The sequence below is a fragment of the Lepidothrix coronata genome, unplaced genomic scaffold (genome assembly GCF_001604755.1).
Source record: "Lepidothrix coronata isolate B3197 unplaced genomic scaffold, Lepidothrix_coronata-1.0 Scaffold88, whole genome shotgun sequence".
In the NCBI taxonomy this organism is placed as follows: Eukaryota; Metazoa; Chordata; class Aves; order Passeriformes; family Pipridae; genus Lepidothrix; species Lepidothrix coronata.
The window spans coordinates 1916148-1934335 of NW_016690268.1; the positions used below are offsets into that span (position 1 = coordinate 1916148).

The following is an 18188-nucleotide window of genomic DNA, read 5'->3' on the forward strand; positions in this document are numbered from 1 at the left end:
TCCAAAAGCACTAAGTGCCTTTGCCAACCTGTTGTCTATCTCTCCGTCGATCAACCACTCAAATGTAAAAATGGGTAAATAATGTATTATTACTAGATCTCAGCTATGTCTGGAAATATAAACAGAAGCACGCTGACACAATGTGCAGATTCAAAAAAGGAAAGTACTGTCTAACAGCTTAATTTCCTTAGCAGACAGATTTTTAAAAGCTCTGTATTTTATGAGAGCACTGTGAAGATAAATTATAATGGTTAGATCAAATAACACTATCAGAGAATAGCAAGATTGGCTTTCACACATCCAGATCCTCCTTCGAAACCGAAACACAGGTCAAGGAGGTCCAAACAGTTTCAGTTGTGCTTCACAGAGCCCAGAGATGCATGGCAGAAAGCACCAAAGTGACCAAGTTGCTCATGAGATGGAGCAAAATAAAATGACACATCTGAAACAGGCACGGCTTAGTGGGAACAGGAGAGTTAGGGAACTTGCAGTTTTCCACTTTGTCTGTCTCTCTATTGAATCCATGGTATTGGTTTCCAGAAGAAATGTGGATTTTGGCACTCAGGCTTATTTCCTACAAGTACTTTCTCAATTGGTCAACACCATCAAGTCAGAGATGGATCTGTTTTGGAAAAAATACTCTTGTACTCAAGGCAAGCTGTTTGATCTCAATTGCCTGTGAAAGTTCTTAATTGTTGCTTAGTTTCTGATAATTATTCCCCAGAATAATTATCACAACACAGCTCTTACACAAGCATCTGGTGCACTAGGTGAAGTGTATTATTTTCTGGAAGGCCTACATATGAGAATTCAAAACTGGGACGGTTTACAACAAGGGCATTTATTTATTCATGACCACAATGGTGGTTATGAACACTTACAACTAGCTTTACATTTCTTGCTCAGGCATGTTCCAACTACATTTTGTATACACTGGCTTATAAGCAGTTTGTTGATTAGAGTGGGTGGAGGACCAGGCTGAACCCTAAAGAGGGGGCTCAGAGAGTTTCTTCAAAGATAAGACTGTTGCAAAAACCTTTTTCCCAGGCTCCATGGCAAAACTCCATGTAACAAACGAGATTAATGGTGTTTTTCCTTCACTACTTAGCATGTTAGCACAATGTTTTTGTGACTCATTCAAAAATTAAGTCTCTATCTTCAGAGTAGCACTTTGATGCCTAACAGCCCTTTTTAAACTCTTTGAGTGAATACTATTTATGTGAGCTGTTAACTCCTCAATGTATGTTAAAAGTACAATTAGAAAGTACTTGTCAGACAAGTCTGTTACTTGGATTGTATGGTCAAATAGCATCAGCACCCAAATCACTGTCACACTTCCCTATGGCCCCTGACAAAAGGTCTCAAAGAAGAAGAACTTCTGCCTGGTTTGACACAAGGAATCTGCTCCGTTGAAACATTTCTTCTTTGGCCTCCATTCTTGCAGCTGACCACAGGTAAAAAGCAGAATCGATGCAAATAACCTCAAGGTCATTCAAATAATTGCTGCCTGCTGGACGAGAGAGACTCTTTGCTCCAGGACAGAAGGTTATGGGAAAGATCTGCAGACTTCAGTTGACTCATGAGACCGATACCAAGTGTTCCGGCTCTTGCAACATCAGTATCAGCCGACGGTGTACTCCATAAACAAGCCACAGGTCTCCTTTCAGACACAGAGGCTAGAGTGAAAGTTATCCTTCCCAACTACTCTAGCATGAGAATCAGGATGAGCCTCTTCAGGAAGACACAGGGATAAATCCTTCTCCCATCTATGGAAATGGTTATGAGATTCCACTGGCTACTGCTGCCAGAGGTGGTGAAAACAAAAATCATTCTGACATTTAACAAGGAACATAAATAGGATAATTATTACAGAATCACAGAACTGCTGGGGTTGTTTAAGAAGGGACATCTGGAGGTCAGCTGATCCAACCCCTGCTGCTCAAGCAGGGCCACCTAGAGCTGGTTATACAGGACAATGTCCAGACAGTTTTTGAAGATCTACAAACTGGGAGACTTCATAACCTCTCTAGGCATCCTGTTCCAGTGCTCAATCACCCTCATAGTGAAAAAATGTTTCCCGATGTTCAGAGGGAATCTCCTGTGTTTCAATTTGTGCTCCTTGCCTCTTGACCTGACACTGGGTACCACTGAGAAGAGTCTGGCTCTGTCCACCTTACACCCTCCCCTCAGGTATTTATATATATATTGATGATCTGCCCCTGTTCTTTTCGTATCTAGGCTGAACAGCTCCAGCTCTATCAGCCTTTCCTCACAGAAGAGATACTCCAAACCCTTCATCACTCTTGTGACCCTTTGCTGCACTCTTTCCAGGATGTCCGTATCTCTCTTTTACTGGGGACCCCAAAACCAGACTCAGGACTCCAGCTGTGGGCTTATCAGTGCTGAACAGTGCATACTGCTACATGCCATTATTGGCACGTAACACAATGCACAGAGGAAAATAAAAGACACTTTAGAAATATACTTAAACACACACTTTTAGAAAACAAAACTGTGTTCTTAATGTTGCTCCGTAGAACACTGCTCTTCTACTTATACTTTTTGAAACACTGTGAAAAGCCACAGGCAGGCAAGAGGAAGAATAGAACAATGGTTCTGTTGAACGCAACTGCTCTACCCTGATGGCAGTTTGATTCTGCACTGCAGCCACCTGCAGCAGATAGTGCTCGCCACAGACATAGTGCACAGTGCACAGTCCCCGTGCAAAGCAAGCGGTTGAAGGACAATGATATCAAGTATACAGGGTTGTTAGAGACATCTAGTTTACTCTTTGTCCTTAAACTCTCAAAACAGCTTATTGATGATACACCCACCTCCACTGAGTTCTTATGGTTTGCAGTAAATCCCTTCCGTCCCCCCTTCTCCACACCAATCACTGTACATACTATGTGACTGAATTTGAAAATTAAGTAGCAGATACGAGTTGACAGTGCAGGGTAAAAACTTCCAAAAAAGCCTCATGGTTTTCAGATTATTAGTTCCAGTGAGACCTAGTGCAACTCCAAAACCTTTCACATTTTTCTGCCAATTAAAACCATAATTTTGAAAATAGTAATATATTACCCTACAACCTCTACATTAACATTAAAGAAAGCAAGGAAAACCAATCCAGAGTACACAGAAAACTGTGGTAATTAATTCTGTGACTCATTTACTATAAAGGACAACATGAGAAAGACTCAGCACAAGCCCACACTTCTACACACTTAGGAAAAAAATGCATTAAAAAGCCCCAAAAATTTTAAATATCACCCATTGTTGAGCTTTCTGACTAGTCTTCCCCAAAATACTCATCTTCAAGAGCTATTGCTATGGAGGTCCTTAGGAGTACAAAAGCTGCTTAAGCAGTATGTTGTGTCACTGTAGAGTATACTTGAAGATCCTTTAGAAGAAAGTTGAAATTTTTTCATTTCAAATTACATTTAGTTCCTTCAACAGCTTTTATCCCAAGAATGAGGTCTTCTGCAAACTCTCAGAAGAGAAAAGAGTTCAAGCTTCACCGCATCACTGATGCATCCTGAACTTTATGCTGGAAGGCCTACTTTCAGACAGAACGCCTAGCACATGTTCATACTCACTGAAGTTTCCACCACGATGCCACATGCAGATGACGCCCTGTGGAATCCCCGGCACTTAGAGCAGAACTGAGACCAACCTACTTCACACAGCCTGCTGATACTCAAGTCACAGGCTGGTAACAAGCAAATCAACCAAGCCCTTCTCCCGCCTGAAGGCTTAGTTAAATTAGAGAGTGCTGTTAAGAGGACTGTTAGAGGAAGCTAGCAAATAAAGCAATGGCCTACATAAGGAATATCCCTGAAACCTCAACCTAGCCATAAAGGAAGACTACTCTTTTGGAGTGGTATGGCTTTTGTCCAAACAGAGATCAGCTAACACCAACTTCTTCCAGGGGTATAAAAAAAAGACAACAGAAAAATAGGATTTATGAAACCAAAAACTGCCCAAACTGCATTATTCTTTCATAAAAAAGGGTTAAATAATAAACAAAATAAAAGATGACCTAGAGAAATGGAGGGAATATACAGACAGTGATGGAAACTACTCCTGTTTCCCCAAGGATGGACATAAAATGGACTACCAATCTATTTTACCTGAAGAAAGGCAGGAGCAATGCAGTGGGGAAGAAAGACTCGCACCTCAGTCCTACATTTCTGTATTTCTTTCCGAAGAAGCAGTTCAACTTAAATAAAACCAGGACCCCTTAGTCGCTGTCTTCACTTTTCCCAAATTTACTGTTTGCTAAGTATTTTGAATATTTGTTTCTTAAACATCGCTGTATTTTATTACTCTTTCAAAACACAGGGTTCACGTGATGCCTTTCAAAGAGCTTAGCCAAATTTTTCCTAGCATGAACTACACATAAAAATGTGAGTATCTGTAAGACTTCTGAGTACCTTCTGTTCTGCTGGGAATGTCTCTGTTCTATCAAGGCGATTAGCTGATCAAAGACAATCAGCCTGGAAAGATGCCCAGAATTTGTCCCTGTTACTGCCAGAATACTGATGTCACTAGGAATAAAGATTAAAAAAATACATTAAAAAAATCACTCTGTAACCTGGTGCAAACCAAAGAGATAGACAACTGCAAAAGGTAACTCACTGCACTGGCCCTAAAAAGCTTTTCACCTCTGCAGCAATATCTTGGGTATTGACAAAAAAAGAAAGTGATTCATTTCTGAAACAGCAAATACACAAAGATCATAATATAAACATTCACTTCCTGCATTTCCCTACTCCTGGGCCCTGACATTACACACCCTTTCAGATTACAACACAGTCAACCAGCCACAATTTACTTGTTTGCTTGGGAAAGTCCAGTTTTTACCATCTGTAATTGGAGCAACTCCACCAAGATTTTGGAAAGCCTCTAAGATCTGCAGAAAAAGCTAAGAGAATGTTTTCTAACCCTCCTAAGAGAAGTGAGACCTCAAGGGGACATCTCAAGTCATCCCCTTCTTCACAGAGACAGCATGTAAGAGAAACAGGCCCAGCTATCCAAAAGGTAGGGTCATTAAGCATCAGACTAATCATGCTATTCTGTTTCATATATGAAATAAAACTTCCTAAACAAGAAAGCTTTTAAATTAGGTTTGCCATTGTCCCAGAATAAATTCCTATCAGCCGAGGAAGAAATACGTTACAGGTAGGTACATTAAACTAACAGCAGTGTCCAGCTCAACTGGTTCATTAACCCAGGGATGGGACCTGCCGTGCCTCTGGATTTCTACTGTGTCCAGCTTGTAAACGCTCAAACAGTACCATTCTTGCACTACAGAGCAGACTTGCAGAGCTTTCTAGAAACTCAAGCAAGTTCTTCATGAACTGAAAAAGTCTGTAAAATAACATCAGCCAAGAAGCATCTGCAATTACATTACAAAGCTAACACAAATAAAATATGTCCTAAGGTCAACAGATGTGTCTGTCAGGGCCCTGGGCGCACCCACAAGCCTTGGTTGCCTTGATGAGCCCTACAAGAGTCACCTCACAGTCAGGCACTCACATATTACGGTACCTTCCTCTGTACAAGTGAAAAATTTGGCTCTCACCAGTATTACAGTAGCCCCTGCCTTATTACTGGACAAATCAGAAAAATTAGACTACACAGACTACTACTTTTCTAATTAGCAAAATCTTTTCTTTTTGTCTTTATTTGTAATTATAGCCAGAAGTTTAATTTCTGGGAAATTTTACAGCACCCAATCAAAGCCACATCCAGTATACTCGTATGATCTAATGCCTTAAGGAGGTGGTTTACAAACTGCATTTTCCCCATTCCTCTTAAGCTTATTTGTGCATTACACTACAAGCATCATCTGTTTACACTCAGTGTCCAGTTATTTTTCAACAGTTGCACAGAAGAGTCTTTGTTTACTCAAATTCTTCTGTAACACCAGGATTTCGTCTTGTTGAGCAGCTTGGAAGCACTACTTCAACTACTAAGCTGCAAAGTAACACATATTTCTTTCTCTTTAATCACCTCCTTTGGACATGGGGTTTTTTGGTAAAGTAAAAGGTGTTTCCTCACAGGCCCTTTGGATTATAAATCCACTTTGCTTATCCCCCTGGCTTACCTCAGGTGTCTACCTGCTTCGCTGTACTGTTCACTACTCACCTTCATGACTTGAAGTTCTACTCCAGCAACGCAATTCCAACACTGCTACGTGCTTGCCCTCAGTCCAGAAGATCACTGCTGGGATGGGATTTACAAAACGAAGGACACACACTGACAGCCTCCAGTGTTATTTTGCAAGAATTCATAAATACTCTAGGCAATGGTTTATAGTCATCATGTGATTATCTTTTTTTAAACTTCTATTACACATGCTCATCCATTCTCATCAGTAAGCTGCCTTTTCCCACTTCCCCTTATGAAGGCAGTTGTCCACAAGCAATAAAGTAAACAGAATAAGTTCTGGTATTTCTTCAGATGTTTTTCAACTAATGTTTTGGTTGCAACTTCCCTCCCTGGCTTACTGTGACTTAAACAGCAGATTTTCTCATTGCTTACAGAAGGAAAAAAATAGGAATACAATGAAATTACTTCAAAGCCATATTAACTCAAAAATACCCTTCAGGCTTTCAGTTTCAATACCAAAATGTATTAACCTTTGATACTCAGCTCCATCTCATCTTCCAAGCTGTTGCTTATCCTCAGCACAGTGTAAGCAGCTAAGCTGCTGAACACCCACTTTCTGGTGCTGACAGTAACTCATTTGGTATTTGACTGCATTTATTGCAGGTTGTTTTCATGCTGTTCATCTACCCCACATCAGCTAGGTATGAAATTACCTTATTAATCTAACATACTTCCTGATATTCCAGGTGGCAAGAAGAAGAAAAAATTGGGCAAGAAAGGAGAAGGGGAAACATACTGCAACTAACATTTTCTGCAAGGCCTAGAAGCAGGGAATGGAGGAATAGCATCACCTGTACCTGACTATCACTAAAATATTGGTTCCGAACCCAGCATCCAAATGCCAAGAAAAATATCCAAAATACCAAAGATTTGATGCAAAGGTCTGAAGACTGTTCTTAAGAATAATAAATTTTAGTATAAGATATGTATTGAAGTAGGACCTAACGGTGGCAATTTCTGTATTAGGGTGCTTTCTGGCAAGCAATGGAAATAGGAAGAATTAAAATCCCCTGTGCGTTCACACTGATATTACAAGCAGTTGGGTGCCAGGGATACAAAACAAACAAAATAAAATAGATGATTGGTCTTTCTAACCTTCCACTCCCAAAATCTAATGGGGTTATCTCCCTCCTCCTCTTTACATAAGGTCTTGTGAATTTTCAAGAAGCAGGGTAGAGAAATTATTTTTGGAAAAAAGAAAAAAACAACAGTGTGACATACTCCTAATTTTGAAGTTCTGCAGAAATTAGAAGAGAGACATTTTCTCTCACAAATGATAGAGCAGGCTTTACATAAGCATTCCAAAGGCAAACTGTCTGTGTTTCACAGTTCATCTAATTGCTGATCTAAGCACAGATATTTACAGTAGATAGCAAATGCTAACATTCTGAAAGTTTATACACACTCGTCATAGTGGATATAGTCTATCTAGCACTCCTTAACAACGTGTTTCAACTTTACTAGCTCATAAACAATGATTTTCAAATAAAATTTTCTTTTGCATAATACAGCTTTCTTGAAAATAAACAAACAAAAGTTAAAAATGAATGCTGTAGTTCAAGAGACCAAATGATTCAAATTTGACTACAGGACACTAAATATCTGACAAACGAACAAACACGGCATTATGTTTAAAAAAAGTTGCATGTGTGATCCTCAGTCTTCTTTCAATGAGGAGAAAAAAAGAAGCGTGATTTCAGTCTTTGAATACTGAAAATGTGTTTTCTGCTTATCTATACTGAAGACACGCATTTCTTCTGAGTTTCTTACAGCACCAAATTGTCCTCCACCAGTAAGTCAATAAATTAACTTAATGTTAGCTACCTCAGAGATCTTTATAAAGATACATCACCATCACCAATTTCAGGCACTGACAGTGGGAATTAACTATACACCAGGCAAAATCCCAGGCAAGTCGCAAAGTTTGATGCTGCTTGATATTTTCATGTGAAGTAAATGTAAAATCTTCATCACGGTCAAATCTATTCACTGATATAATAAAGAAGAGAGATCAGTTTTACTGGTGGCACTGCTGGAGTCAGCTGGAATAGCCAAGAAGAATGATCAATTCTTTCTGTAAGTTCTTTCAATGAAGGGCAAGAAATGCTTTTGAGACAGCCAAATTAGAGGACTAAAATGCAGTACTTCGGCTTACTCAGAAATCCAACAAAATCAGTCAGTGGCCCTTCCGGTTGTAAGTCATGGGGTGGAAGAAGAAGAAGCTATTTACACTGCTACAAGAGAAGTGTGTGACATGACTGCATTTGATCAGACAAGCTGCTACGTACTGTGCAGTCATCACTGAAAATCTTGGGATTTACACGTCTGTGCTTACCCCACTCAGTTCACACTTAAAACCAAAGATAAAGATTTTTGGTTTACTCTTCTCCCACTGCACTCAAAGACAGAGCCATGAAAAAGACTTAGTGGTTTTGTCATTTTCCCACAAGCACACACTTAGTAAGCCAAGAACAATGCTGTCAAACACCAAGAGATAATGGTAAACAATCATTGGTTTATTCCTTGGAATCATAACTGTGTGGATGCCTTGGAGCAAGTTTTCAATTCACGTTTTAATGCTGTTACTGTAATGGCAATTGCCACATGTCAAGTGATGATGTAAAAAGGCATCCAGCCTGAGGATGCTGAAAGTGTCCGGTGCTCCAAAGAAGCCAAGAACTTGTCATAGTCATGGTGAATCTGTGACAATTAAGTAATTATTATTAGTAGTATTATTAAAAATAAATTATAAATTTATATGAAATTTAGAAGGACTTTAACTTATTTTACTTCTCTGAACAAAAATGCAGGATACCCCTTCCAAGGTGTTCCAGTTTGTTATTAACATGATAAAAGTTACCCAGTTTTTTAAAAATTTAATCACAGCCTGTGTTTTGTAACTTTCCACTAAAGTGGGTTTGATGGCTGAACAACAGAATGCATAAATATCCAACTGCTGTATAGGAGGAGCGTCTTTAATAACTCAAGGGAACAAATGCTATAAGCAAATAAAGATACACTTTCTAATTAATGAACATGCAATTCTTACTATGTACAGTTATTAATTTAATAATCTCCACCATCCACAGCAGAAACAAAGTGTGAAAAGTGTTATTCTCAACTGCAGAAAGCACGGACTATAAGGCTTTTTAAACACTTTCTATGACAAGTAACTGTTTAAACATGAAAAACACTGGACTGAATTCTCTCTTCCTTGGACAAACCTAAAAAAAGAAAGCAAATCCTCCTACTCATCCTTTAGAACTCTCATTCTCACCAGCAAGTTGAGCCAGCAACAAAAAGAAAACCAACCCAAGAACAGAGATGAAGTAAATCAGAAATACACCCAAACTATAAGTGAAATACCAGTCAGAGCTTTAAAAAGTTTGGTGAGCATAGAAACTTGTGACTGAAAGTTGGGGTTACAGTAACATCGGAAACATCCAGAATATCAATATGGGCTTCGATAACCTTATCTTAATATGGATAATTCAGTGAGAGACATAGAAAATAAGAATATTTTGCAACTGCCCTGACCATCAAACTTCTGTCATAAATAGTTTTAATTCCACTAACATCCAGACTAACATTACACAAGGCATGTATTATAAAAATAACAGTATTAACACACAATCCAGATGCTCCTCTTTCCCATGGATGTACTACTAGAGTGTTTAATGTTCATCATGCTCATACTTGCCAAAGTCACAATCCAAAAGCAAGAAGACAAGCTTTGAACAATGGGAGAAGAATGCATCTTCAGCCTACACACTCATTATCTGACTTTTATAACTCAATGAAAACACGACTTCCTTTCTCCTGTGAGCTTGATCCTGTTTGCACCAGGCAATAATTTAAGCTTTTATTCTGTACCACTGGCAAAAAATCAATGACTCCTTAGAACGGCAAAACTGCACTTGGAGCAAAAGATAAGCAAAATTAAAATACGAAGGACTCTTGCCTTTCTATCTGCAATACCCTACTTTTTATCCCTATTGACAACCAGCAGCCAACACCTGGGATTTGGAGAGCAAAGCAGGCACACTTGAGCAACCACATGGTGGTGGCTGCTGCTACTCACAGGACGGCCCTCCTCAAGCACTGTTTTTCCAGTTCTCCAGATGAAAAGATCTCATAACGTCCTGTGTGAAACAGCAGCTGAAATGAAGCAGTACTCACAAAGCTATCAGATGGCTACACTCTTTGTAGAAAGGAAAAACATTTCTTAAAGCTACCTGTAAAGTTAGCTTTATAGCTAAATGAAGGGGCGTTTTAATACTTCCTCATTTTATGTAAAACATTGTGAAATTGCAGAAAAGTGACAGCCCCTGCTTACTCAATTTAACCCACTGCAGATATAATTTCAGCTCAAAATTTTCACCACGAAAATACTAATGCTCGTTGACCAGTAAATAAGAATATACTGGTGGTAATCATGATCACATGCAGCACAGGTAAGACACTTTAAAAGGGTATTTTCACTGCTGTGAATTATACTGCTATAAAACATAAAAAACAGTACATTAGGCAACTTCTAAAGCTTTGCATATCCCACTAAACCCTTTTTTTCAACGGGTTTAGTGTACAGCTGTACACTAGCATCTGACTGCAAAGCATGACATCCCAATTAATGGACTTTTACCAGGCCTATCATCCCACAAGCACAGACTTTCACCTACTTTTCCCTTTTCACAATAAGAACCTCTAAACATGTCTAGGGTAAAAGCAATCTTTCAGGTGCTGGCCTAAAACTTGGGAAATTTAAGGTACTTCATTGTTGCTGCTGAACACTTCTCTGCAATACATGCAGAGCAATGCAAAAATCCTAAAAAAGAACAACAGGAGCAGTCAGAAAACCAGCTACAAGCACTGCACACTTCCTTTTTCACATCTAGCTGGATTGGTTTTGGCAGAACTACCATTAACACCACAAGATCCCAGCAAGGGAAAGGGAAAAGACAAGAAGCAGCTCTGGAATGCTACATGGTCAACTGAGATTCATACCATTCTGCCTGGATTTCCCAGCAAAGCTGTTTCCAACATGGGCACCCCTGCTGTCGAAGAAGAAATTAAAAGTCAAAATGCTGAACACAGGGAGCTTTGCACAAGCATACAAGCTGGGTTTGGGGGGTTTTACTTACTTATTTATTTTACTCTTTCATTTTGCACATGGTAGCTCTGAAGACATATCCTTGATTAAAAAATATGTTTAGCTAAAATTTATCAGGGCTTTTAAAATCCCCCTACCTTCCAAAAGGGACTTCTGCACCTGCTCAGAGCTGCTTATTGGATCAAAGAGTTTTTTACTTGTCTTTCAGAGGCTTCCAAAAAAAGAGCCTCACCTGCCATGCTCTCTCTTCCTTCGCCCTCCTCCATCATACCACACAACACAGCATGTGCGCCCTGGTTCAGGCTACAGAAGGTGAAGCAGGATAAGCGCTACCTCTGTAAGTGCCCTCTTCCAAATGGGATCTGGTAAAACAAAGAAGTTTGATGCTCTCCCGTTTCACTGTGCACATCTTTTCCTATTATATTTCAAAGTAACTAAACTGTTGAGCTGCAATTCCTCACCACTTTGAGTACAAATACACACTCATGCTAAGGTCCCCACTAATAAAAGAACAAGCATTAACTTTGAACTAGTAGTCACTTGGTCCCGCAAAGTTTGTGACAACACCGCCACAACCCCAGCCTTCGCTCTGTGACACCTCAGGGCCCCTGCAGAGAAAAGACAGCCGAAGCGTGGGTGGGAGCAGCCAGGCTGCTGCCCAGCGATCCTTTACACCGGGAAGCTCTCACGCAGCTCTGCGGCTCAGTAACCACCTCACACACGGAGGGGAAAGCCCCTCGCCGCGAGCGAGCCCAGCACGCCTTGCCGGGATGAGCAATCCCTGCCCGCGACCCGTTATGCAAGCGGGGAAGCAGAACAATGGCTGGGAGCAGCCCTGCACCCAGTCCCGGGCAGGGACGCCCGGTCCAAGAGCCAGAGGAAGCTCCCGTCCTCCGCCCATCTGCCGAAGGAACCAAACACGTGCTGGAAGGGGGCGATGGGGCCGCGCTCGGCGCCACCCGGCCGGCTGAACGCTGCCCTACCCGAGGTGGGCAGGACCCCGCCTGCGGTCTGGGGCCGGCGCAGCCAGGGATTATCGCCCGGTTGTCGCGGGCTACCGGGTTCACCTCAGGAGACCTCGCCCCATCTGCGAGCGCGGGGCTGCCCCGGCCGGCGGGGCTGACCCTGCGGGCCCGCGGGGGCGGGCGGCAGGTCGCGCCCGAGCCGCGGCTGCACAGTCACCGCCGGTAGCGCCCGGCGGAGCGCGGGGAGCTCCGGCCGCCGCTTCCCTTCCCCTTCCCCGCTCCCGCCTTCCCGCCGCTGGTGCGCCCGGACCCTGGCGGGAGCCGTGCTCAAGAGAAAGCCGGGCGGCCCTCAGACAGGGCTCAGCATTCCCGAGCGGCCCGGCCAGGTGAGGCCAGCGGGACTCAGCCCCGACGCGGCGCCTTCCCAGCCGGCGGGCACCACGGCGCCGTACCTCCGGCGCTGCCCTTCCCCCTGCCCTCCGCGGGCGCTCACCAGAAGAACAGCCGGGAGCAGAAGTTGGCATCCTGCAGCGGGTTGGGCTTCTCCTCGCGGGGCACAGCTTCCATGCCGCCCGCCACGCCGCCCCGACCCGACCCACCCGGCGTGCGGCGAGGGCGCAGGACCACGAGCGACTTCCCACCGCGGCAGCCGCCACCGCTCTGCCGCCGGCCGGCGCTGTTTCCGGGAGAGCCGGCACCCCCGCCTCGGCCCTCCTCCCTCCTCCTCCTCCCGCCGCCGCAGGACGCCTCCTGCCGGCGCGGCTCCCCCGCGGAGGCTGAGGAGGCGCCGGGCAGCGCCGGGAGCCGCCCAGGGCGAGTCTAGCCTCCGGTCGCAGTACGCGGCTCTGCTCCCGCTAGTTTCGCGCCTGTGCGTGTCCCTTGCTGATGAAAAGCATGTCTTCAGTGCAGGCAGCGCCAATCGAGACGCCCACCCGCCTTTCTTCGGACGAAAAACCATGTCGCGAATCAGAGGCGAGTCCGGCTTACCAGGACCAAGCACCAGTAGAAACGCTTGCTGTCACCGCGTCTTATCATATGCTGTAGATTCTTCTATTGAAAAACAAAAACCAATATGCAACTCGTCGTTTAACAATGTTTAGGAGTTGTTGGCGGTACAACGTAAAGTGGCTAATTAATTCCAGGAGGTGGTTCATCACTGAAATCCACAATTCTCAGAAGTTCAGCAAATGATCACCACACTTCTCTCCAGTAGTCACCTGTAGTCTGCCACAGGGACTCTGATCGAAAGGAGTAGAGGGACCTGCAAGGGACCTAAGAAAATAGGAATGCGGGACATGTACATAAAGTAACCAAAGACCTGCGAATCTCCATGGCAGAATGGTTCCCCGCCATGCCATTATTTCTCTGCGCCCTCGGAAGCACAGGATGGCTGAGGTTGGAAGAGACCTCTGAAGGTCCACTGATCCAACTCCCACTGCTCACGTGTCATGTCCAGACAGCTTTTGAAAATCTCCAAGGATGGAGACACCACAATATCTCTGGGCAACCTCTGCCAGTGCTCAGTCACCTCTACAACGAAGAAGTGTTTACTGATGTTCAGAGGGAACCTAACACAGCTTGGCTAAGGGAGACAGGGAAGTCCACCCAGGAGATCCAAAACAGATCATAGGTGGAACAGGAGCGAACATTTTATTAAGATGACTCCCCCTTATATGGGGGAGCCTGGAGAACTTTCTGGAGTATTACTAACAGAAGGAGAAGTTTGCCATAGGAAGGATTGCAATTGGATACAAAACAAAAGGGGAGGGATTACTATTGAATATGAATAAAAAAGGAGGAGCAACACTCTTGTCAGGGAACCAACCATTGTAAAAGGGGTGAAAAGGGGGTAGGATTTTACCATGCAACATGGCAACTTTAATTTAACATTAAACTCTAGTTCAATTCATAAAATCCTTTGTTTATAAGTCAAGTCCGTAGTCCTTAAACAAAGTCTTCTTCCTCTGACGATTCTTTTAATGGTGCGATCCATCTCCGGTATGCTTCTTTTTCTTGTTCCTTATCTCGCACAGGAACCTCCTGGTTTTCAGTTTGTGCCAATTGTTTCTGGTTCTGTTACTGGACATCACAGAGCAGAGCCTGGCTTTGTCCCCTTTTCACCCACTATACCCAATAATGCGATCCCACATGAGCCTTCTCTTCTCCAGGCTGAACAGTCCCAGCTCTATCAGTCTTTCCTCATAAGAAAGATAACTAAAGTCCCTTCATCATGCTTATGGCCTTTCACTGCAGTATTTCCAGTACATCCATTTCTCTCTTGCACTGGGGAGCCCAGAACTCAACACAGGACTCCAGGGGTGGCCTCACTTCTGAGTAGAGGAGAAGGATCACCTCCTTTGACCTGCTGGTAACACATCCTCATGCATCCCAGCATACCTTTAGTCTTCTTTGCCACAAGGACATATTGCTGGCTTGTGTTCAACTGGGTGTCCACCAGAGCCCCCAGGTAGCTGCTTTCCAGCTGGATGGCCCCTAGCCTTTACTGGTGCCTGGGATTTTTTCTCCTCAGGTGCAGGACTTCGTGATTCCCTTTTTTGAACTTTATGAGGTTCTTGTCAGCCCATTTCTCCAGCCTGTTAAGGTCCTTCTGGATGGCAGCAGAACTCTGGAGTTTTATGAGCCACTCCTTCCAGTTCTGTGTCACTGTCCGTGGAGGTATTTAAGGACAGACTGGATGTGGCACTTAATGCCATGGTCTAGTTAACATGGTGGCGTTAGGTCATAGGTTGGACTTAAAGATTTTAGAGGTCTTTTCCAACCTAGTTGATTCTGTGATTCCATGACTCTGTGATCATCAGTAAACTTGCTGAGGGTGCCCTCTGCCTCATTATCCAGATCATTTATGAAGATGTCAGACAGTTTTGGGGCTAATGTTGACATGTGGTGTATAGCCCTAGTTACTGACTTCCAATTAGACTTCGAACAACTAATCATGCCCCTGATCTCCTTACCAGTCCAACTGAACCAGCTGTAAGACGGACCATCCTTATGTTCCATGTATTCATTTCATGCTCCCAGTAGCAACCAGCCTTCCTGCTAAAATACATTGCCAGTGAAACAATTGACAGGGCTGGCATCTGACTTTCATGACAGGCATCACAGTTGACATGTTATTGAGATAAAGGAGGGTAGGGGCTATATATTGTTGAAGAAACAGCATCAGTTCGTGTTTGCAAGAATGTCATCATAACCGTAAGTCAGACAATCAAGCTTAATCTTGCTCTCAGTGAACACCGATGGGGCTAGAAACAGCATGCTCTGCTTGTGCATAGATGGTGTGCCACAGAATTTTGTGAGCAATAACACCTGTCAACAGCTGCCTGTAGATCCTTCCAGATTAAAACAAGGAAAAAAAGGTATGGAAATGATGCAGTGGTTTGAAAGGGCAGGCTTTAACAAAGTAGTGCTTATGTATTCCAGAACCTGAATAATCAATTTAAATAATCTCCCAAAATATTTGAGGAAAAGCTCTGCCTATCAGCAAAATCTGACAGGTTTAGATTTCTGTGAAGCAAATTTGTCTGACTAGGTACTTATAAGAGAACTAAAAGATATGACAGCCCAATGCAAGTCCCAAAATGTTAATTAACTTTGGGTCAAGCAGTAGGAGAAAGGAAGATGTAAATCTTAAAACTGACTTCACCTTTGTTGAAGTAGTGCAATGAAAGATTATAGAAACATTTCTTAGTTTGGGCAAGGAAGTAGTAGACTAGTCATGAACAAGTAATATATTTTCAGAGTACAGCTAAAAGTATTAAAGAAAAATACTACAATAACTTTTTTCAATATTACTGTAATGATGGGAAAAGGGAAAACCTTAAGAAGTACGTTTTTCCTTTGCCAGTATTATCAGTGATGAATGTTGACAGTGCTTAATTTTAAAATAAATAGTAATGTTCACTTCTAACTCCAAAAGAAAAACACTCTACAAAGTTTTGGAGAAGGAAAAACTACACGGGAAGGGAAAATAAAATTCCACCAAAAAAAGAATATCCTGAAAGCCAAATTAACCTGTAACTCTATCTGCCAAGTGTGCAAGCAACAGTTAGGAGCTGATGCAGTAAAAAGGTGTGAAGCTATTGGCAAAAGAGTTGCTCAAGAAAGCGTGAAACTGCCCATGAAGAGGAAGGGAAAATAGCACAGTAATTAAATTAATGATCTTTCTATTTTAGGAATCAAGAAAAATAACTGTTAATTTATCCATTGAATATTTTGCTATGGCAACAGTATACTCCCATGGAAAGACAAAGATATGTGACAAACTAATCATTGTGACTTCATAAATCTAAATTTTCGTAGTAATATGGATAATGGTCTAGCAAAGCCAACTACTCAAATAAGGTAATAGCCAACTTAAAGCAGTGGCATCTGAATTAAATCTGTTATGCATATACATTGTTCTCGGGAAATAAATTCAGATCACAGAGAATGTCAGAAACCTGCAAACACAAAAGATTTCAAATTTAGTCAGTGCACAAGAAAGACAACAGTCACTAAATAAGCATCTTTATTATGTGTGGCCTTATACCTTCTTTGCTCTACTCTTTTCTCATTCTGAATACAGTCAAACTGAAACATTTCTTCATATGCATTTTCTGTAGCACTTATCACTAGAGTATGAAGAGTTCACAAACATCTGCTTTTCTCAAAATCCTTAGAAGATAATTGAGGAGTTTCAACTGATTTCTAGATGGTGAATAAAAGCATGTGGATCATAAGACGAAATATAGGCACTGATCCTGATTATGCAATAGGACCCTAAAGCTTAGTCTTTCAGAGAATGTAGCACTATACCTTTATCCTTTCAGGCCAGCAGCTATTGATTTCAGAGCTGAACAGTTTCTCCATATCATACCCCAGGCCCTTGAGACAGAAACCTACAAAATCAAGAAGACATGGATGAGTGTGTCTGAAAATTCTCTATAAAAAATTTGCTGAGCACTACATGATGTCTCTGAGGCAGTATTAGAGGGACAATCAAATACAAAGCTGTTTGAAAGACATTTCTGCTATGATAGCAGAATGTCAAGGCTTTGCAACTGTATATTGTTTGAGTGTAATGTTTTTGATTGAAGCCAGGCAGAAAGGCAGACCCTATGCCTGCCTGACAAACCAAACAGACAGTGTTGTATCACACCACACTGCTGGCAAGAAAGCAGACTGTCCCGTTGGCTGAGAGCCCAGCTTGTCACTGTCCTGTGGCCTGACTCATCATCTGGCTGATGTATCCACTGGGGAATAGTTTCTCATCCTTCTGCAATACAGACATATTGGCCTGTTCTTGTTCAGCTGCAGAACAGAAATGTCAGTGCTGCAGAAGCGATCTGTAATTTTGCTATTTCAGTCTGCTCATCAGTACATAATGGCAACAGTCTTTCTCAGATGCTTTTCCTATTTATCCTTGTTACCCACGAGCCATCCCTATTTTACCCATATCTTTTTCTACATAATGTAGTTTTTCATTTGTACTAATTAATGTATATATTCACTCTCCTTAGAGGATGATGCAATTCAGGTTCCTAAGTATAGACAACTTCTTACATTTTAAATGCAGTAGGGTATTTCACGCGGCCACAATTTACCACTCCAGAAGGTTTCAGGTCTTCCTTTAACTGTGCTGTACCTGCCTATCCCATGGTGATGTCTCTGATGCCTGATAGATGACTGTAGTTGCCTATATTTAAACAACTGAATCTCACCCTTACCATCTTCTCTACCTAATCAGTCTGGGTTTTAAGCCAGAGTGCTCTCCATCTTTGACTATCACATTAAGTTTATTTGGCAAATATGATTCTTTCTAAATAACTTTTATTTTCCATTCAAATTTTTCTGTCTAAATGTCACACACACACACATACATGCACACACAATATTTTTGCTAACTTTCATAGTTTAGTTCTTTTGATGTTTGACCT

General features: G+C 42.2%; 1 protein-coding gene across 9 annotated transcripts in view; it reads right to left on the bottom strand.

The window, feature by feature from the left end:
- ABCC4 (ATP binding cassette subfamily C member 4) overlaps positions 1-12930 on the bottom strand; it is a 148191-nt gene extending 135261 nt beyond the window's left edge. For 4 of the 9 annotated variants that reach the window (XR_001875821.1, XR_001875822.1, XM_017821090.1 and 1 more), the window contains exon 1: positions 12746-12930. Coding sequence is in view for 3 of the 9 variants with exons in the window: in XM_017821090.1 (XP_017676579.1) it covers positions 12746-12819 (74 nt within the window). In the remaining 6 variants the exon portion in view is untranslated. Of the gene's footprint in view, positions 1-4436; positions 4589-6153; positions 6173-11519; positions 11650-11770; positions 11816-12745 lie in introns of those variants that run through there. The other 5 variants (XM_017821094.1, XM_017821093.1, XM_017821091.1 and 2 more) reach the window with 5 other exon arrangements.
- Positions 12931-18188: the final 5258 nt, after the last annotated feature.